The 21529-nt window shown below is 67.2% G+C and overlaps 2 protein-coding genes across 2 annotated transcripts; one reads left to right on the plus strand and one right to left on the minus strand.

Annotated features, from left to right (window-relative positions):
* Nucleotides 1–3193: 3193 nt before the first annotated feature.
* On the plus strand, nt 3194–5419 carry LOC141964120 (2'-5'-oligoadenylate synthase 1-like). The gene is made up of 6 exons (XM_074914107.1): nt 3194–3494; nt 3669–3963; nt 4035–4210; nt 4293–4537; nt 4625–4760; nt 4843–5419. Exons 1-6 carry the CDS (start codon nt 3300–3302, stop codon nt 5356–5358), a joined length of 1563 nt encoding a protein of 520 aa, XP_074770208.1. The 5' UTR covers nt 3194–3299; the 3' UTR covers nt 5359–5419.
* A 1030-nt stretch (nt 5420–6449) lies between these two features.
* Nucleotides 6450–18362, minus strand: SEMA3B (semaphorin 3B). Its single transcript, XM_074914019.1, has 18 exons — nt 18257–18362; nt 11491–11624; nt 10512–10669; nt 10358–10420; nt 10155–10274; nt 9987–10080; nt 9772–9891; nt 9321–9466; nt 9113–9227; nt 8955–9024; nt 8727–8871; nt 8399–8618; nt 8226–8317; nt 8016–8057; nt 7749–7906; nt 7594–7649; nt 7371–7510; nt 6450–7292 (listed from the first exon to the last, which is right to left on the minus strand). Exons 2-18 carry the CDS (start codon nt 11594–11596, stop codon nt 6852–6854), a joined length of 2286 nt encoding a protein of 761 aa, XP_074770120.1. The 5' UTR covers nt 11597–11624; nt 18257–18362; the 3' UTR covers nt 6450–6851.
* Between the last annotated feature and the right edge of the window lie 3167 nt (nt 18363–21529).

Raw genomic sequence — 21529 nt, forward strand, 5'->3', positions numbered from 1 at the left:
TATAGTTGCCATTCTATACTGCATAGTCATGGTACAGTTGGCATGGCTTGTTGCAAGGAGGAGGCCTGCCCCACCACAGAGAGTGGGACTCCTAAGATAAGGCCAGCACCCCAGTTACTGCAAGGCCTCTCTGAGACCCTCGCATTATCTGGCCTCACAATAAGTAGCTGTAGCAAGACTGGCTCCAGGGACACCTGGAGATGGTGATGCCATAGAATTTCAGTGGCTTTGGAAAGCAGGTGGAGGGGGTGAGTAGGGACTGGTTAAATGGTGCTGTTCCCTGATGCTCGAAGGGTGTGAGAGCCACGTGTGAAACCACATTTGGGGCGTCCTGATTTGGCTGAGACACTCAATGGGTGTGAATAAAGAATAACCCTCATCATTCTCACCTTGGTGTCCTGGCCTCGATCTTCAGGCCATGACACCTGGACCTGCCCACAGCCCTGCCCCTGCCTGTACCCCTGTCCCTGCTGCTGGTCCTATCCTGTCCCCTCTCCTTGCCCACATCTCTGTCCCTTCCCCTGTCCCTGTCTGCATACCTGCCCATATCCCTACTCCTGCTCCTGCTTCTGTCCTTGTCCCTACCCACGCCTGTATCCCTGCCCCATCCCTGCCCAAATACCTGCTCCTGTCCCAATTTCTGCCCCTGCCCCCATCCCAGCTGATATCTCTGCTCTTGCCTCTATTCCTGTCCCAGTCCCTGCCACGTTGTTTTCTGACACTGAGGGGACATCCATCCCTGCTCTTGCATTGGCCACGAGTTGTGGTTTGAGCCCAGAGGGCAACTGAGCACTAAGGAGCCATTCACTTACCCCTTCCCCCCGCAGTGCTGGGAAGGAGAAAATGCATCAAAAGGCTCAGGAATGGAGATAAAGACAGAGAGGGTGGCTCACCCATTAATGGTCACAGGCAAAAGACAGGCTCATTAGGGGAAGAAAAAGGACGTCACTTTAATTCAAACACTAACAAACCCAACACTTAACAAAGTGGGATGGTGAGAAGTGTTACCATATCTTTAAAAACACCTCCCCTCACCCCTCCCTTCTTCCCAGGCTCAGTTTGTTCCTGGTATCTGTACCTCATCCACCCTGCAGCACAGGGGCAGGGGATGGGGGGGTGCTGTCAGTCCGCCACCTCCTCCAAGGTGGGGGGAAGCACTCTTCCGAGTCCTTCCTCCTGCCCCACAGGGTGTCCCTCTTACAGGAGACAGCCCCGAGTCCTCCCCATGGGATGCATTCTTCTCGAGATTCTCTGGCATAGGTCAGCTCCCCATGTTGCACCTCCCAGCACCGAACTACAACAGCGGGGGCTTCTTCCCACAGAGCCCCGGGGGTCCTCCACAGGCTGCAGGCGAACTTCTGCTCCTCCGGTGACTGCCATGGATGGCAGAGGGGCAGCCCTGCCCTCTCACCATGGGATACAGGGGGGGGTCTCTGCTCTGGGGCACCTCCACCCCTTCCTCCTCTTTACTTTCACTGACCTCGGTGTTCACCTCATAACTTGTCCTCAAAATCCCCCCTGCTCTCAGGTTTCCCCTCTTAAATACATTATCCCAGAGGCACAGCCACCATCACTAATTGGCTCGGCCTTGGCCAGAGGTGGGTCCAGCTTCAAGCTGGGGGAACTTCAAGAAGATTCTCACAGGGGCCACTGCTGTAGCCCCCTCCCCTGCTACTAAAACCCCACCACACAAACCCAGCACATTTTCTGCCCCTGCCCACATCCCTGCTGATGTCCCTGCTCCTGCCTGTATTCCTGCCCCGGTCCCTGCCGGGTTGTCACCCGACACTAAGGGGACATCCACCCCTGCTCCTGCCCTGGCTATGTTGCTGCTCCTGCCTGTATCTCTGCTTCTGTCCTTGTCCCTGTCCCTGTCCCTGTTGTGCTGCTTTCCCTGTGCCAGCCCCTGTCCCTGTGCCCACCTCTCCCGCTGTCCCTGCCCGTACCCTTATCCCCGTCCCTGACCCCAACTGCACCCCACACCCAACCCCATCCTCACACATGTCCCTGCCCCTGCCGCTGCCCGGTTCCTCTCCCCATCCTGGCCCTTCCTGCCTCCTCTCCCTGCCCCCTGCCTGCCCCTTGCCCGTGCCCTGACCTGTGCACCGTCCTGCTCCTGCCCCTACTCCCTGTCCCTTCCTCTTCTTGTTCTTGCCTGTCCTTGCTCCTGCCCACTGCCCCTGCCTGCCTGCAGCCCCTGCCCCCAGCCCACCCTCCTGTCCCTGCCTGAGTTTCCAGGCCCGAGTTTCAGTTACCGGCGCTCCCCGGTTTCCCGGGATGACCCAGCGCAGGCGAGTGGGGCTGCCAGTGGGCAACCACCCCGCGTCACTCGGGCGGCCCATGGCACCCACGGCCCCGCGTGGGGGATGGGAGGCACCGGGGAGGGCAGGGCCGCTGTGCACTTTCGCTTCCAGCCGGCGGAGACCGAAAACGAAACTGGAGCAGAAACAGAAACTCTCGTTTCCCAGCTCTGCTGCACCCGGGGCTTAAGGCAGCGCGGGCTTCAGCGTCCTGCCCGTACCGCCTGCGGCTGCCGGGGGGGGGCAGCAGGACCCCCTGTGATGCGGGCATCAGCCCTGTCCCACTGCCTGGGCTGACACCAGGGTCCCTGGTGGCACCGGCACCGGCCACGTCCCATCGCTGGGGGTGACACTGGGTCCCTGGTGACACTGGCACCGCCCATGTCCCATCGCTGGGAGTGACACTGTGCCACTACCACCAGCCATGTCCCAGCGCTGACTGTACCCCAGCCCGGACAAATGGGTACAGGCAGGCGCTGGTGCAGGCAGGACACCCCCAGCTCCTGGGCAGGGCCTGGCGCAGGGTCCCCGTGGTGGGACACCGCCTCCTGCCAAGTGGGCACCCAGGGGAGACCCTGTGCCACCGCAGATACCCCGGGCTACGAGGTCCTGCAGCACCCTGCACCCAGCCTGCAGGCAGCTGCCTGCACTGCCACCACCACTGTCACTGCTGTCCCTCAGCTGGATGCTGGGGGGATGACGGTGCCATGCAGCCCCTCCTGCACCCTCCCAGCCCCCGCGGCGGTGACACCGGGGACAGTCAGGGTACCCCGTTGGCAGCAGTCTCCTGAGGAGCCGGGGCGAGGGCTGGGGAGAGACAAAGCCCCGGGGGATGGTGCCACCTTAATTTCCCGGTGGTGACATCATCGGGGCGGTGGCCCGGGAAGGTTTAAAAGCTGCTGCAGGCAGGAGCAGGCAGAGAGACAATTGTAGACAGGACCAAGCGGAGGGTAAGCAGCAAGTCAGGAGAGGGTAGAGGGAGCGACCACACCTGGCAGGATGAACGTGGGGCAGGTGACATCCATAAACGGGCTGAGGACGGTGTCTGCCAACGAGCTGGACCGCTGGATCGCAAATACCTTGGAGCCCAGCCCAGCTTTCCGCAGCCAGGTGAAGCAGACGGTGAAGCAGATCTGTGACTTCCTCAAGGAGGACTGCTTCGAGACCAACATCCGTGTCCACAAGACCGTCAAGGTGAGCACTGCCCAGCTTGGGGGCCAGCCAGCACCCCTGCTGCCACCCTTCCCTCTGTCCCATTGCTCCAGCTCCTGCCCTGCCTCAGTTTCCCCTGGCAGCTCCAGGAGCTGTGGCTGGTGATCCCTGTGCCCAGGGGCAGCAGTACTGAGTTGGCTGGGTATGTCTTTGCAGGGTGGCTCAGCGGGCAAGGGCACAGCCCTGCAGAACAATTCCGATGCCGATGTGGTGCTCTTCCTCAGCCACTTCTCCAGCTACAAGCAGCAGAAACAGGAGAGAAATTATATCCTGGATTTGATCAAGAGGAGGCTTCATGTCTGCAGAGAGACCCTGACATTCACGGTGACCATCAGCAAGCCCCAGTACAGAGGTCCCAGCAATACACCACGCTCTGTCAGCCTCACTCTTGGCTCCAGGACAAGCCCAGAGACCATCAAAGTGGACATCCTGCCTGCCTACGACGCCTTGGGTAAGGGCTGCGGGCTGGCGTGGGGCTGGGCAGTGGCAGGGGCAGCTCTCACCCTCCTTCTCGCCCTGCAGGTCAGGTGGGCCGGGATCCCCGGCCAGACATGGAGGTGTATGTGAGGCTCCTGAATGCCGGAGGTGACCCTGGGGAGTTCTCCCCGTGCTTTACTGAGCTGCAGAAGAAATTTGTGAAGCGTTACCCTGTCAAGCTGAAGAACCTCCTGCGCCTGGTTAAGCACTGGTACAAGGAGGTGAGGAGCTGCCCGGCTTCCCTGGCACCCACTGGAGACCCACCACACTTGGCTCTCACCCCCATCCCCATCTTCTCCCTAGCTGCTGAAGCCACGGTACTGCGGTGCAGACTTGCCCCCCAAGTATGCCCTGGAGCTGCTGACCATCTACGCCTGGGAGGAGGGCACAGGCTCCTGCAACTCCTTCGTCATGGCTGAGGGTTTCCGTACAGTGCTGGAGCTGCTGTGCCGGCACCGGGAGATCTGCATCTACTGGGAGATGTACTACTCGCTCCAGCACGTCCAGATTGGCACCCACATCAAAAACCTGATGATGCGCAGTCGCTGGTGAGGACTGTGCCTGGTGGGACTGGTGCCACCTGCCCCATGGCAGTGCCTGGGACTGATGGCATCACCTGCCCCCTCTGTTTGCAGCCCCATTATCCTGGATCCTGCCGACCCCACAGGGATCCTGGGCAAAGACACACGTTGGGACCTGATGGCACAGAAAGCTGCTGAAGACATTTTACTGCTGCCCTGTGTCAATACTGCCCGGCCCTGGGATGTGCAGGTAAGAGAGCCTGTACCTGCAGGCATAACGCCCCCCCCCCCGCCCCTGCCAGCTTTGCTCATACCCTCTTCTGTCCCTACAGCCGGCCCGGCCTGTGACAATTGAGGTGAAGCAGATGGTGGGCACCAGCCTGAGCAGGACCATCAGCCCAGGCACCACCATCCGGCAGCTGAAGGAGCAGATTCAGCAGGCGTGGGGCATCCCCTGGAACAGGCAGCGCCTGGCACAGCAGGAGCTGGGCAGCAGCAGCCCTGTCCTGCAGGACAGCGAGACCCTGGCCACCCGTGGCATCTTCTACAGCACCACGCTGCTGCTGCTGCAGACCAAGCCCCAGGTGATGGAGGTCTTTGTGAAGGACGACAGGAACCACACCACCACCTACACAGTGCAGCCCACCGACACCGTACGGCAGCTGAAGGAGCAGATCCACTCCCGGGGGGGACCCTCTGCCAACCAGCAGCGCCTGACGTACGGCTCCATGGAGCTGGAGGACCGGCACACGCTGGCACACTATGATGTCCAGCCCAAGAGCACCATCTTCATGCTCCTGCGGCTCCGGGGGGGTGCAGGCCCCCAGTACCCCCAGTTCCCTGCCTGATCACCCTCCTGAGCATTGCCCCCACACCAGCTCACCACGCCCCTGTATCCCCCCTTGTTGCGCTGGAAATAAATGCCTTGGTAGAGCCTTGTGCTGCTTTCTGGGTTGGGGACGATGCCAGGCAGCATGGAGGGGTGGTCAAGGGGGGACCCCATTGGGATGAGGGGGGACCTCAACGCTATCAGCTGCTGGGACACCATGAGTGCAGAGCAACGGTGCTGCCCAAGCCTGGGGTGCCCAGTAGGATCAGGGGTGCCCAGTAGGATCAGGGGTGCCAGTCCAGAGCCAGCTGGACCTCAGGAAAAAAACATTTCCATCCTCTGCTTCCCCTCTGCCTGCTCCTGCCTGCAGGATCTTTTAACCCTTCCCAGGCCACCACCCCAAACCCAGACAATTGAGGTGGTCCCCAGCCCTGGAACTTTGCCTCTCCCCAGACCCTGAGGAGCCAGGGCTCCTGCCCCGGGTCTCCCCCGGGTGCCCACCTGGCAGGAGGCGGGGTCCCACCACGGGGACCCTGCGCCAGGCCCTGCCCAGGGGCCGGGGGTGCCCTGCTTGCACCAGCCTGTGCCCACAGCAGGGGCTCAAATGTCTGGGCTGGGGCACAGCTGATGCTGGTGTCACCAGGGACCCTGGTACCACCAGTGAGAGGCAGCAGACCCCGAGATCACCCTCTGTCACGGCCTTAAACGCTGGACTATTGACACTGCAGTTTCGGTTTTGTCTTCCAGAAATGAAAGGGGCGTGGGGCCAGAGCGGGTGGGGGGGTGGGGCCAGAGCGGGTGGGGGGGTGGGGCCTTGATCTTGGTGATGTCCCCAAGAGGCTTGGCCCCCCCAGCTCCCCGGGTGCTGCAGAGCACCCCAGTCCTCTTGGCTCAGGGTGCCAGTGGGGTCTCTGTTGTAGGGCACCAGGGTGCCCCCTTCCCAAGTGCTCTCTGGGGCAGACACGGGACCCTGGGCTGAATCCTCTGCTTTATTGTGCTCAATTAGTACAAGCCCCCCCGCATCGCTGCTCTGCATCTGGGATGCTGGGCACCACCTCCGTGCCCCCCCCATTCCCCCCCCCCGGGCATCCCTCCTCCTGCCGGGTCCCCCACATCCCGCCAGTGCCTGTCCTGCCCCTCCGGGGTCCCGCTCCCACCTGCAGCCCCCTGGGACTCGGGTGTCCATCCCGCCATGCCTGGGGGAGCACAGCTTGGCCCTGCCACCCCTCCCACTGGGACAGGTTTACATTCATCCATGACAGTCGTTAATAAATATTTCGATGGCTCTGCGGTGCTGGCAGCCGGCTGGGTCCCCCCACCAGTGCTGGAGCTGGTGGCAAGGGTGGCTGGCAGTCCCTTGGGGAGGGTGGTCAGCCTGGCTGCCCTCCCGGCCCCGGAGCTGCAGCCCCCCGCCGCTGCCTGCGCCCGGCTCTGGTGCTGTCGGTGGGGGCTCTGCCCCTGCCCGCGGCCCCGCTCTTAGGCAGAGCCCGGTGCCCGGGGCCAGCCCCGGGGTCACCAGGGGGATGCACTGCGGGGGCCCCGCTCAGCCCGCGGCCCCTCGTGGGTGCGCCGGCGGCGGGCTTTGCGTGGCTCCTCGCTCTGCCCACGGCCGGGGGGGCCAGCGTGAGCACGGAGGGGTGGCGGGGGTCTTCCCTGGCTCCAGAGCCGCTGGCAGACCTTGTCCGCAGACCCCAGGGGTGGACGCTCCACCAGCTGGAGGAAGTCCCGGTACCAGACCTTGCGGCCGGGGGGCCCGGCAGGGAACTGGGGCTCTGCGGCGGGTGCCATGCCTGCTGCCTGCCGGGCGCCGATCACCTCCAGGGAGAGCCGCAGCAGGGGCTGGGTGAAGCCGTGCTCGGTGGCGTGGCAGAAATAGAGGCCGGCGTCGGCGCGCTGCACGCTGCGCAGCAGGATACCCCGCTCTGTCTGCACCACTCGCTCGTCTGTCTGCACCTGCAGCACCCACGGGGATGGGCAGTCAGCTCGGCAAGGCATGGTCCCGCCGACGGCATCTGGCCGGGGAGAGCCTACCTCTTGCTGGGGGTTATCCAGGGTATGCTGGTACGTCCAGAGGACTCGAGCTTGCAGGGACTTGGGGACGCACTCCAGGAAGGTGGTGCTGCCCTCCACCCCGTAGAGCTGCTTCTGGGGCACGCTGCCCCGCCGGGGGTCTGGGGGGAGAAACACAGACCAGCCATCAGCTTCCAGCCCTGGCAGGGCTCACCCTCCAACCCCTGCCCGTGTCCCAGCTCACCTTCGGAGCAGAGCACGTTGGGGTCACCGTTGCGGACGTCCTGCCGGCGGAAACGCCTGTGGGAAGGTGGTGGAGGAGCAGGGGCTGCGGCAGCAGGGCCTGCACCCCTCACCTTGTCCGCAGACCCCAGCGCCAAGCCTTGGCACCTCACCTACCTCTTGGTGTTGGGCACGTAGCGGGTGCAGGTGGTGCCATCCCAGGCGCAGTACGGGTCCCGGGCCAGGCAGCACTCGGCACAGGCCTTGCCATAGGCGCCACAGCGGTGCAGGGGCAGCTGGGCCAGTGCCGCGGCCGAGCCAGCATAGAGCTGTTGCTGGTGGGGGGAAGGGCACGGAGAGTGGAGCTGAGCACCCTGGCACTGTGGCACAGGGCTGGGCAGAGGCATGGCAGGACACAGGGACCCACCCGAGGTCCCCCCTTACCCGCTTGGAGGAGAGCTGCAGGCTGGTGATGGGGGAGGCGTCCTGCGGGCAGAGTGCAGGCAAGAGTTAAGGTGTGCAGGGGGACCCAGGTGTCCCGGCTGCTGGCACCCACATCCCGGCAGCTGGAGTGCCCTGACACGACCTGGAGCATGGGCAGCATAAGGGGGTGGGGGTGGGGGGCCGACTGGGGGCCGCAGAGCTCCCCCTTACCTGGAAGACCTGCAGCTCCTCCAGCAGCAGCGGCTCCATGCGGTGCCAGCTCTCCTTGGGCACCGAGACCACCTTCAGCACCGTGCCCACATCTGCAGGCAGGGAGGGGTGAGGCTGGGGCCCCTGGCATCCTGCAGCTCCCCCCCTGCCCCAGCCTGGGGGTCACCACATGCCTGTGCCGATGAAGAGGACATCGTAGTGGCCATCAGCGGCAGTGACGTGGTCCACGGCGATGCGGGTGAAGGTGTAGGGCACGGCAACTTGCAGGAAGAGAGGGCGCTGCCCGTGGGGCAGCACCGGGTTGTACATCAGCGGGTGGTGCCGGGCAAACTGGATCACCTCATCCGGGAAGTCCTTGGTGGAGCCGAAGGTGCCGAAGGTTTTGCTGGGACACTGCAGGAAGGTGGCACTGGCTGAGCGGGGTCTCGCTCCCCAGAGCTCCCACCCCGGGTACCAGCAGCCCACCGGCAGCACCAGCCAGGACACCCCTGTGCCACGTACCATGCCTGGGCGGGGGTACGGCACGCGCCCCTGGTATGACACCCACTGGTAGTTGGGACCCTCCTTGTGAGCGAAGGGGCCCAGGAAAGCCCGGCGGATGTCAGCCATGGTGTAGACGCAGACAGCTGAGCCCTGGAAAACGGAGCTGGTGGGAGAGAGAGGGGGTGATGTAAGGGGCGAGGGGGGCACCACCGGGCACGGGGTGGGGCGGTGGGGAGGGGGCTCGACCTGGAGGTGGAGAAGATGGCGTAGACCAGGGGGTTGCGCTTGTCCCTTGTCTGCAGCAGGAAGACATCCCCTGCAAGCAGGGAGGGCATCAGCACTGCCCCGATGTGCCAGGGTGGGCTGTGGGCATCCTGGGGGGCCACCCCCACCCCACTACTCACGGAGCTCATCGAAGTGGGTGTCTGCCCCATCAGGTCCTGGCACGGCACAGACAAGCCGAGCCTTCAGGAAGGTCGTCCACTTGTTCACTAGGCTGCGCTGCCCGCCCACATCGTTCTGCCAGGAGAGGGAGGGCACCGATGTCAGCAGCGGCAGCTGGAACCCCCAGTCCACCCGGCCCCCAGCCCACCCACCCGCGGATGCTCTCACCCGGCAGATCTGGCCGATGCGGGCAAAGCTGGTCTTGCCCAACCCCTGCTGCCGCTCCACCGCCGTCTCGCGGAAGAAGAAGTAGATTTTGTCGTCATCGGGATCCTCGCTCTCCGGCACCCAAAAAACGGCCACGAACTTGGGCTCTGGGGACAGAGGGGTGCTCCCTCCAGTGCCCCTGCTAGCTCTGCTCCCTGGGGCACCTGCTGGGGTCCCAGGAGGGTGCAGACCTCCCCCCTTGCCCAGCTGCAGGGCCGAGGCAGAGGGTGGGACCCCACCAGGCACCGGCGGTCTGCAGGGGGCACAGGGACCCCCCAGATCACCCTCCGCAGGCAGTGGAGGACGGGGTGTGGCTGAGCCCGGAGGACTTGTTGCCCTGATACTTCCAGGGAGCAGCAATGCCGCTGGGGTGCTGGCTCCCCCGCCCACCCCCTTACTCCCCAGCACTGACCGTTGAGCCAGCGGGAGTCGTGCTGTTCTGTGCGGATGGAGGGACGTCGGCCCAGGCTGCGGAAGATGGTAAAGTCACGGCCCATCAGATCGGTGGCCACCCCGGAGTAGAGCTCCTCGCCTGGCAGGCACCGAGGGAAGTGTTATGGGGGACCCCCCAGCACCACCCTGCTGCACTGCCCCCCGCCCCCGGCCCCGGGCTTGGCTCTCCCTTACCAACAAGAATGGAGGCAGCTGCGTGCCGGGGGTCGTACGGGCTCTTCCCCTTGCCATCCTCGGCACGCCGCGGGTCCAGCTTGAAGATGGGCTCCTGGAGGGGGGTAAGGATGGGAGGCGGGCAGGTGGTGGCACCCGGGGGCCATTACGGTGCTGGGGGGGCCTCACCTCCGCTTGCTGGCCAGCCTCCACGAAGGCACAGACAGGGTGAAAGGCACCGGTGCCGCAGGCGTACAGGTGGGTCCGGTTGTAGGGGTGCAGGATCTTCACGAAGTTCATGCACTCAGCCTGGGGGTGGCGGGCATGGCGATGTGGCACTGCGGCACCCCCCGGCAACCCCCTGGCACCCCTCGGCACCCCCCTGCACTCACAGTGATGTCCTTGCCAGCCCAGTTGCACTCCTCCCTCCACTCCACCGGTGCTGGCCAGTAGATCTGCGAGGGGAGAGGGGGGGACACTCACAGCCCTGGGGGGCACCTGGGGCTGCCCAGCTGGCCTGTGTGTCGCCCCACACCCCCCTGTTACCTTCCTGTCCCGCTGGCTGATGTCATCCAGGGCCAGGGAGAGGAGGTGGTTCTGGGCACCGGCGAAGAGGCGGCCGCGCTCCTCGTCCAGCAGCAGGGCCTCGTAGCAGCACGAGCGCTCCAGCGCGAAGAGGCGCAGCCCGTGGCGAGCCCGCAGCTCTGTGGGACCCACGGCACTGCTCAGCCCGGCCCCGACGCAGCAGCAGCCGCCTCAGCACACCCTGAGGGAACTTGGGTCTGGCCATGGCCCCCCTGCCGTGCCACCCCCTCCCCCAAACCCGTCCCACTGGCTTGACTGGGTTCACTGACCCCGTGCTGGCCCAGCACCCATACCCACACCACCCAGCACCCAGCCCTGTGCTCCACGGCACCCATCCCCACACCGCCCACCCTGGCGGCAGGCGGCGCGGGAGAAGGGGCCATTCCCTGCCCCGCAGAGCTAATCCCACCGTGGCGGGAACAAACAGCCCTTTGTCAGGCTGGGAGGAGAGTGCTTGCCGGGACCTGCCGCCGGACAAAGCCCCCCGCGCCGCGCCACAGCCCACGGGGTGGCCAGCCGGGACACGGCACCAGCTCCCTAGCCAGCATGGCGGCCCCGCCAGGCACGGCCCCGCCATGGCTGGGCAGTGCCACCGTGGTGCAGCACAGCGGGACGGGCACCTGAGCTGGCACATGCTGGCAGCCAAGAGTGAAGGCCCAAGCGCAGGCACAGCCCCGAGGGCAGGCAGGTGGCCCGGGGGGGGGGGGGCGCTGGCATCAGGCGAGGTACCTGGCAGCCTGTGCCAATGCCAGGCAGCCTGTGGGGAGGGTGGCAACAGTGCCGGTGAGGCAGCAGTGCCGGCATTTTGGACCCCTTCTACTGATCTGCCCCCCACCCCACAGGGACACTCCTGCCCCCCAGGATGATGCTGGGTGCTGACACAAATGAGCACACCCACACCCGACCCCACGTCCCCACCCTGCCCGTGTCCCACGCTCACCGGGGAAGGCCAGCTTGAGGCGGGGGGTGGCAGCGGGTGGAGGGCGGCCGGCGGTGGCGGCGGGGCCACGCAGCAGGAGCAGGAGCAGGAGCAGCGTGTGGCTCATGGCCGGGGTCTGGCTGGCGGCCCCGCGGCTAGGGCAGAGAAGTGAGACCTCAGCTCGGGTTACAGCCCCCTCCCCGCAGCCCCCAGGCCACCCTCCCCGGCGCTGCTGATGGGATCCAGAGAGCCCAGAACATTGGCACAGGGCAACGCTGGCACGGCACAAGGGGACACCTAGTGATTGTGGGGGGAACATGGGCTGGCTGCGTCCCTCCCCAGTTTTTAAGCTCCCAGTAATCCAACCCCAAACCTGAGGTGCTCTGGGAGCAGCCCTTCTGCTCCTGCCCATGGGGAAACTGAGGCAGCCTGGCCAAGCAGCACCCAGCCCTCCCCACCTCTGCCTGAGCCCTGCAGGCAGGAGGGCACTGGGTTCTGCCCACCCCTGCTTGCAAGCACAGAGCTGTCTGGCAGGGACAGGGACAAGGACAGGGCAAGCACCAGGGTGGTGCCAGCCGGACAGGGCACCCTGGGCAAGCAGCAGGCTCCTGAGAATTGGGCATACCAGCCACTGTGGGAGTCATGGGGTTCCGTACTTCAGTTTCCCCCGCTGATACAGCCCCCACTGTTTGGCCCCCAGCCCTCCTTGTGCCACCCTGCAAACAGGAGCTAGGTCTGGGGGGACTCTGGCCAAGCAGGTGCCCACAGCCCCCAGAGGGGCCCACCACCCTCATGGGCACCCAGCACCGTGGAGGGCAGAGCTCCTCTGGCTCCAGCACCGGCACGCTCTCCCCTGGGGGGCAGGAGGTGATGGTTATCGTGAGCACTGTGCCAACACGCCGATCCCCGCCTCGCCTGCCGGCCAGGCCGCAGCAGCTCCAGGCAGCTGCAGGCGGCCGGGACATGCCAGCCGGCACCTCCCCACGCCACGTGCGAAGCACAAGCCCGGCCACGCCAGTCACCAGCCCCCGGCGCAGCTCACGGCGTTTACCCATACCACAGCCACCAGGGCCTCGCTGGGGCACTGCTGATGAGTGAAGCCCCTCCGTGGCATCGGGGCTCGGCGCAACCACCCCAGATTCTGACACCCCGCTCGGGCACAGCATGAGCTGGGCCATGGTGGGTGCCGGGCCGGAGGGGCATGCGTGTGTGGCAGTGCCCGGCACAGATCTGGGCACGTCTGCCTGGTGCCCGGGCTGGCCGGCCGGGGCTTGCCCTGGGCTCCTGCGGGCAGGGGCAGCCCCCTCCCGGGCTGGCAGGGTGGGGAGCGAGCCCCGGGCAGGCAGCGGGCAGCGGGCAGGGGCCCCGGCCGGGCGCGGTGCCGCGGGGCTGGGCTGCCCGGCGGCCTGGCCTGAGGGCGGCAGGCGCTAATGGCATTTCCAGAGGTGCCGGGATGAGGCGGGGGACCCGCCGGGCTCTGCCAGCCCCTCCGGGCTGCCGGCCAGCCAGGGCCGTGGAGGGGGCACCGGGGGTTCTCCCGCCTGCCCGGCACCTGCCAGCGCCCGCCGAGGGGCCAGGGCAGACCCCCGCGCACGGAGCCCCCCAGGCCGGCTGATCTGGCCCGATGCTGGCACGGCGGGGAGTAGGGGGGTGGTGGAGGGGGGGGCGGAGGGCAGCAGCGGCAGCACCGGAGACCCCCGGTGCCAGCACTGCCAGATCCAGCCCCCGAGACCCCCGGTGCCAACCCACCCTCCCAGCCCGCCGGTGCCAGCCCCGGCACGGACCCAGCCTCCCTCGAGACCCCCGGTGCCAGCCCGGGCAGCCCCAGCCCCCCGGCGCCAGCCGGGACACGGACCCCGCCGGTGCCAGCCCGGGCACAGCCCCGACGGCAGCGCAACGACCCCGACCCGGGACACGACACCCCCCCGCCCTGTACCGGCCCCGGGAACCCCCCGACGCCAGCGGCCCCCACACCCCGCCCGGGCCCCGGCACCCACCTGGGTCCCGGCTCGGCTCGGCCCGGCTCGGCCCCGCCCTCCGCGCCCGTCGGGAAGGAGCGGGGCGGCCCCGGCGGGGCGGGGCGGGGCGGGGCGGGGCGCGGCCCGGCCCGGCCCGGCCCGGGGGGCACGCGCTTACGCACACGCACGTGCGAAGGCGCGTGCACACGCACACTCGTGTGCAGAGGCGGACACGCGCGCACACACACACTCCCGCATGTGTGCGCACCCGCGCTCGCACATGCCTGTGCAAACACGCATCCGCACGCGCGTGCAGATGCGCACACACGTGCGAACAGACGTGTGCGAAAACACACACGTGCAAAACCACCCGGGGCACACTCACACGCACACAGGTGCAAACACACCCCCTCGCACTGGCACGCAAGCACAAGCGTGCAGACTCGCCCGGGCACACTCCCACACCCTCACACTCACACACACACGACCCCCGGCGACACCCGCTGCCCCCAGGGCAGCGCTGAGCACGGCACGCTCAGCACACGAGTGGCGAGTGGCGGGGCCACCTCCTCCCTGGATCAGGCAGCTGCCGGCTGGGCGCTGCCTGCCCGGGCCTGGGGTGCCGGGGGCTGTGCCGGGGTGTGCTGGGGCCGTGCGGGGGGGCACCGGGGGCCATGCCGGGGGCGGTGGGGGGCTGGTCCTGCACCCTGCTCAGCTGCAGCCCAGATGTCTGGCCCGGGCCCAGCCCGGAGCAAACAAAATTCCTCCGCTGCCTCCCATTTTCCAGCCGCCGCTGCCAAGAATAGCAAGTGCCGAGTGGTGCTGGCAGCGGGGCCACGCGCGCCTTGGTGGGCAGGGCTCAGGGCGGGGGGGGGACACGGGCTGCCCTGGGGGCCACCCCCTGCCTTGTCCCCCCCCGCGCCCCTGCCTGTCCCTTCCCACGGGTGCAGGAGTCCAGGAAGGCAGATCCAGCACGAGTGGGGAGGCAGGGGGTGCAGGCAGGCAGGCGGTGCAGGTGGGCCGGCAGTGAGTGCAGGCAGGCTGGCAGCAGGTGCAGGCAGGCCAAAAGTGGGTGCAGGCAGGTGGGCAGCAGGCGCAGGCTGGCAGCAGGTGCTGGCAGCCCAGCAGTGGGTGCAGGCAGGTCAGGTGCAGGTGCAGGCAGACAGCTGGCACAGGCAGGCAGTGGCAGCCGTGCAGGCAGGCACAGGCAGGCCAGCAGCAGGCAGGAGGAGCCGTGCCAGGCAGGGTGCCCAGGCAATGCCCTTCCGTCTCGCCACCGGTAACCTTCCTGCTGCTGGCCCGGCCGCACCGGCGTGCCTGCAGGCTGGCAGCAGGCTCTGCCCCAGCACCGCCACTTGTTCCCCTCCCAGTTGTGACATGGTGCCAAGCACCAGCCCAGCGTCACAGGCGGCAAGGGGGGATGGGGACAGCGAGGGGACGGTGTCAGGTGGCAGGGGAGCCGCCGGCACCGGTATGGCAGGGGTTACTCTGCCGTAAGACAGGCGCCACAGCAGGACTTTGGGCTGGGTGGCCCACACGGGGTTGGGCACGGTGTCCCTGTCCCCACCGTCCCAGCCTGCCATCCTGGGATGGTGGGGACAGGGACACCATGCCCAACCCTGCACGGTGGGCACCTTCCTGCGCTGTGCCAGCACCGTGCCTCAGTTTCCCTCCACCCAGTTGGGATCTTTCCACCCAGCGCCGCTCCCGACATGCGTGGCAAGGTGGCCGGGTGGCGTCACTGTCACCCCAGGCCCGGAGCCCTGCGGGGACCTCGCTGGCAGTGGCTCCGCCTGGAGAAACCATCAGGCGTCAGAAGGGCTGGGCTTCCATCCCGGAAAAAACGGCGCGGGAGGGATGCGCCACGTCGCCCGCCGGCCACCCCTTCCCGCCCCGCCGGGTGTTCCTGGCAAGTGCCGAAGCCGCTGGGCGCTGGCACGGTGACTGTCCCCAGCTGGAATGGGCATCGCCACCAGCATCCCGCCTTGGTCGCGCTGCTCGCTGCCAGCCCCACGGAGGGCGGCGTGGCGGGGTGCCGGTGGCCTGGCTGCCCGCCAGCGCGGGGGTGTCCCCGCCGGCGGTGCGAGCAGGTGCCGGCACCTTCGCTCTTTGATCCCTACCCTGCTGCCGGCGGATCCGCACCCGGGGATCGCTGCCGCCGCCAAATCTCCCCTAGCGGTTCCGGCTCCGGTGAGCACCCGTGGCTCCGCCGGCAGCACCCGAGCCCCCAGCAGTGTTTGCGGTAGGAAACGGCTCCTCTCCGCCTCCGCAGGGCTCCCGGGGGCGACGCGGCAGCAGGCAGCGGCCAACGGCTCCCACACCTCCTGTGCCGGCAGGCGAGCTGGCACGGCGCGGCGTGGCATGGGAGGTACCCCTGCCATCGCATGGGTGACCAGCACCAGAGGCTGCTGGAGCCCGCATGGAGGGAGATGGGCTGGGATGGCCATCTGCAAGCCACCACGATGGGGACAAATCCTGCACCCTAAATGGGGGCGATACCTCTCCAGGAGGGCCCTGACAATGCCGTGGGGACCCGTGGGGTGACCCACAGCAAGAGGGCTGCAGGGTGGATCCCCGTCTCCCTGTGGGCTAGGGATCACCCCTCTGCCCCGGTGGAGCCATCATGGTTGGAGCTGGCCAAAACCCAGGGGGACAAAGTGAGCTGCGTTTGCCAACCGGTGCTATAGTTGTCCCTGGGCCACCTAGGCCAGCTGCCTGCGCAGCTCCTCCCTCCCTGGCCAGGCTGGCTCCCCATCCCAAGCCCTGCTCCCCACCATAGCCCGTGGCCTTTCCAGGGGGCGAGGTGAGCTCTGCCCTGCCGTGAACACGGCGGGGATCTCTCCCATTGCCACTCAGATGGGTGTGCCGTGCCAGGCCACAGGCTGGCATCAGGCCACATCCCTGGTGCAAGAGGAGGATGTGCCAGGCAGGGAACGGATCCCATGGGGTGCCGAGCGTGCTGGCATGAGAACTGAGCCTGGTGGCGAGCAAATGTGCCCAAGACAGCTCCATCCTCATAGTGTAGTGTGGTGGAGATGTCCCAGGGGAACCTAGCTCAGGGCCCACACCCCATCTATGGATACACCCCCACCCTGACCCTGCATCCATCCCCCATCATAGCATGCTGCCGTGAGACTCCCACAGCAGGGACCTGCGTGGCCCCGGCGCATTCCTGCTGGGATTAGGTACCGGTTCCCGGCAGCACTATGCTGGTGTAGCCCAGCTAATCCCTTTTTAATTGTCCTCACCCTGTGCCGGGCTGAGCTGAGCTGCCCAGGGGATGTGGGGTGCTGGGTGAACCCCAGTGCCTGAGCCTGCCTGGGGGGTGCCATCATCAGGTGTCCCTGGTGTGGGACCGAGCTGTGGGGTGCATGGTGAACCTTTGAGATGGTGATCAAGAAGGAGGCATCCATCCTCCTGGTGAAGGGAAGGATCCTGGGCTCCTAGGGTCCCATCCTGCTGCCCCGGGGTGACTGTCTGCCCTCAGCTTCATGGCCACCAGCCGCCAGGCTCTGGGGCAGGCAGAGGAGCTGTCCCCTCTGCACTGAAAACCCTTGAGCTTGAAGCTCCTCAAAACCATCCCAGTGGGGCAGAAGCCTTGGCAGACCCCCAGCGTGGGGACATGGCATGCAGGCTCTCTACCACCAGCCCGACCCTCTCCCCGTCCTGGAGGGAGGGCAGGAGAGATGCTGGCTGAGCCCCTCTGCCTGCTGCTCTGCCCCAGCCCCTCCAGCCCTGCCCAGCGCCACACCGACCAGTGGCATCCATCTCCTTCGGGCTTTAAAAATAGGCTGGTGTCCCTGCCACGGGCTCGGTAATTTTAGCCGGGGCGTGTCTCGCCGGGAAGCATGTGGGACCGTTCATCTGGCCCGGCTGCCTCCACACCCGGGGCTGATGTCAGCCACTTGCTGCCCACTTGCTCGCCCCTGCCCCAGGGCAGGTCCCAGCAGCACGGCCCAGCCATAGACACCTTGGGCACGGGTGATGCCTGGTGCGACAGTGAGGGCAATGGAGCGGGGACGGGGTGCCCAGGTGCTCCCTGAGCCTGCCCACTCCCCATCCGAGGCATCTTGCCTGCAAAGCTGGTGGCACCAGCAAGCGCAACATCCCACTGCCACAGCACCCAGCAGCACCCAGCCAGGCAGTGGCAGAGGGGTCCCAGCACCCTGCCCTACCCACCCTCCTCCTCTCACCCGGGCCCCCCAACACAACAGCCGCTTCATATTGCCTCCCACGGTGCTCCCGCAGAGCCACGGCGGCTGGGAAGGCTGGGGGGGCCGCCACCAAACATAATGCGGCTATTGACAGGCGAGCCGGCGGCCCCGGCACGGCACAATAGGGCCTTGTCTGCTGGCCCAGCTCCCACTCCTGCCCAGCCCCGTGCCCAACGTTGAGCTTTCCTCTTCCCCGAACAGCTCGGAGCTCACCCAGGTGCCAGCCAGGGCAAGCCCTGCCTGGGGCCAAGCTGGCAAGCACACTGCAGGAGCCTGGGGTGGGATGGCACCAGGTGAACCCCCCTTTCCCGTAAACCAGTGCCCAGGGAAGAGGCATTGCTTGGGAAACCCCCCAATGTGGTGGTGCTCCACCTGGCCATGCCAGCTGGAAAGGGCTTGGGGGTCCCTGCTCAGATGTGGGGTGACGGGGACAAGGAGGTGCCCAGTGATGCCTCTGCTTCCCTCTTGGGAGTGTGTCCAAGCCCGCTGGCACCCAGTACCCACCAAAGGGAGATAGGGACCTGGCATCCCCCCTGGGGAGCTCTACCACCCTGGCCTCCCGACACCGCAGCCTCCCGCGGCTGGGCAATCAGTGCCCCATGGCCACCATCTCACCTGTTACGGTGCGTGGTCTCTGCTGGAGCTCGCCTGCCTCCTCGCCTGGTGGGTGAGCTGGGGCTGTGGCTGCTGCCTGCTCTTTAAACCCCAAATCCCCAGTGCCGGCCGCCAGTCCCGCCAGCGGCGGGGGCGGAGGGAGGGGACGCAAAGCCCCGGTCCCTGCTCCCGGGGCTGGCACCAACAAAAGGCAACTGTGTCCCGTGTCCTCCCTGTGCACCCAACGACCTGGCTGGCTGCTCAGGGACAGCCCCTCGGGACTCCAGGGCTCCCGGGGTGCTGCCACCCCCTCTGTCTGCGCTGGGAAGGTGGGAGAAGCACGAGCGAGCCCTGGGTCCCTGATCACAGCCGTGGAGCATCCTGACGTCCCCAAGGACCCGTCCCTGCCCACTCGGTCCTGTCCCTGCCTGCAGGGGTGCCAGGGCTAAGGTGCTCGGTGCCGTCCCCCCGCCTCATCTGCTCCTGCAAAGCCCGGCCCAGGGGGCTGGAGGAGAAGGAAGGGGACGTGGCTGCCGCCAAAGTGCCCGTGCCCTGGGGGACTCACCACGCGGACCCCCGGAGACCTGCCCCGCCAGTGCCGTGGGGCCAAGTGGCCGCCTGTGAAGCATCCCTGTGGTCCGAAGGCCGGGAGCAGCCCGTGCTGCCTCATTAACACGGGGTAAATGTGTAACGAGCTGTCGGCTGGGCCAGGGCGGTTCAAGCCGCATGGTTCCTCTCACCCACCCGGCACACTGGAAGCTGGGGATGTAGTGGCTTTATCCCGGCAGGAGCCATGAAGCTGGGGCAGGAAGGAGAAAAAAAGTTTGTTTTATGCCCAGACACGCTAGGGTGACTTCAGCTGGAAGGAGCGGAGTGGGCAGTGCGCTGGGCTGGGACAGGAATAAGCCCGTCCCCGACGGGGGAGGCTGACCCGCCACCCAGGCTTGCCCCAGCTGCCAGGCTCAGGCTCAGCTCAGCTGCCTGCCGGCAGGATGAGGGCGAGGGAGCTGAGCTTTGCTCTGCAGTGCCCACTGGCACAGCAGGCAATGGGCACCAATTTAATAAAAAAACAAACAAGAAATTCCATCTGAAGGCAAGAAAATGTTTCTGTCTGCTGAGATAGTGGCCAGATGCTGGCACAGCTGCGCCAGAGGCTGTGGAGCCTCCAGCCGTGGAGACAGGCAAACCCAGCCGGGCCCGGGCAGCCCGCGCCAGCTGAGCCGCTCCTGCGCGTGGTGGGGGCCGGGGGCTCTGCCGGCACCCTGCCCGGGACCTGCGCCCTGTGCGGAAAGGGGGGGGCTGGGGACCAGGGCCCGGGGTGTCAGTGCCACCGCTGAGCCAGGCCCCGGTTCCTGCAGCTGCAGGACACGGTGTCCTGGAGCCAGCGGGAGTGTGGACACACGGCTCACCGCGCCGCGTGGGGCCATGCAAGGCCACGGGGCGCTGTGCGAGGCGGAGCTCCGTGGGCAGCCTTCGGGTGTCCCGGGGACCTGGGGCGGGTGACCCCACCGGGGAGGTGCCTGGAGTCACGGCCGCCCCTTCCGAGGGAAGGGACCAGAAGGGCCGGGGCTGCCCCACGGCGGGGCGGGGGAGAGGGCTCTGGGCAGGCACGGTGTGACAGGGTGGCGGGCGGCCCCAGCGGGGCCAGGCCGAGTGCAGGGTGCAGGCAGGGAGCAGGCAGGGTGCAGGCAGGGAGCAGGCAGGGAGCAGGCAGGGTGCAGGCAGGGAGCCGGCAGGGTGCAGGCAGGGTGCAGGCAGGGAGCAGGCAGGGAGCCGGCAGGGTGCAGGCAGGGTGCAGGCCGAGGCCCGGCTGTGCCGGCGGCTGCCGTCAGAGGGCGGTCGGGGCCCGCGCAGCCGGGGCGGGGCGGGGCTGAGCCGGGACGTGGCGGTGGCAGGGCCGGGCCTGAGCCTGGGCCTGAGCCTGGGCCTGAGCCTGGCCTGGGGCAGGCTGGTGTGGGGCAGCCTGGCCGTGGCATGGGGCAGGCGGGTGTAACTGTGGGACTGGAGCTGGCACTCCCGCGCCGGGGCTGCCGCCTCTCGCTCAGCCTTGACTCGCATGGCGGGACAGGCCCATCACCGGCCATGGCGCGGGTGGCCCGGCCGCACACGGGTCTGGCGGTGGGGCTGGGGTGGGTGCGGGGTGCGGGCAGGCTCCCCCTGCCCACACCGTCACGGGATGGTGGTGTCCCCGCGTGGGCGCCGTGCCGGGGTCACCAGCGCCATGACCGGTGATTCAGCTGGCGGGAACCGGGAGCGGCTGGCCAGTGGCGGGGAGGTCGGCGATGGCCAGCTGCAGCCATGGCACCACGCTCACCTTGCCCGCGGCAGGATGGGGACGGGCAGCGCTCTCGGCAGAGCTGGCAGAGCTGGAGCAGCTATCTGTGCCCTGGCAGCCATGCCCTGCCCTCCCCGAGGACAAGCCGGAGCTGCGGTGCCAGAAGGGTGGCTGGAATCCCATGTCCCCATCCCCACCTTGGCCACAGTGCAACCGTGAGCACTGATGCTGGTGGTGGCATCACCCGTGGCCATCCTGGCCACCTAGGCCGTCCTGGTGCCCAGCTGAGCCTGGTGTTGGTGATGAGTGGCATCTGTCATCTGGGTGGGGGTCCCAGAGGTGGGACCTGTCACCTCGCAGGCAGGGTGGGGGTCCCAGAGGAGCGGGCAGTGGGGGGCTTTGGGCAGCGTGGGGTGCACTGGGAGAAGTAGAACTGGACCCAGCCCTCTGGTGTCTCCCCAGTCTCCTGCAAAGTGGGGTGCCCCTCCGAGGAGGGGGCTGGGGGGGATTTTCATGAAGCACTGTGCTGTGCCGATGACGAAGGGTTTCAGGGAATCGATCTGCGGGGGGAGCACATGAGGTGGCTGGGCAGGGTGGGGGTATTGCCCAGCTGGCCCTGGCTGGCTCACAGCTCCTGGGGACTGGCCCAGCCTCACAACAAACAGTGCTGAACTGGGTGAGACGACCCCTGGACTGGGCAAGGAGGGACGGCCCTGCACCCAGGGCCAGTGGTCACGGGGCCTCCCCGGTTGCGCCTCAGCACTTTCCCCGCCACGCTGGCTGCCTCGGCACAGCCCCTCTGCCAAGCGTGGTGAGTGCTTACGCCGTCTCCTGCTCTCTCCTCCCAGCTCCAGGCTCAGCCACCGCAGCCCCCAGGCTCTTTCTTGGCTGTGGGGCAGGTGGATTGGTACCGTTAACCCCCTGTGGCAGCACTGGGCAGGGCAGTGCTGCCAGCTCTACTAGGTGGTGGGGGTCCTGGGGACGGGAGTGCCGGGGGGTGCCGAGTGCCTGGCCACGTG

This window comes from Athene noctua, chromosome 10 (assembly GCF_965140245.1).
Source record: "Athene noctua chromosome 10, bAthNoc1.hap1.1, whole genome shotgun sequence".
Classification (NCBI taxonomy): Eukaryota; Metazoa; Chordata; class Aves; order Strigiformes; family Strigidae; genus Athene; species Athene noctua.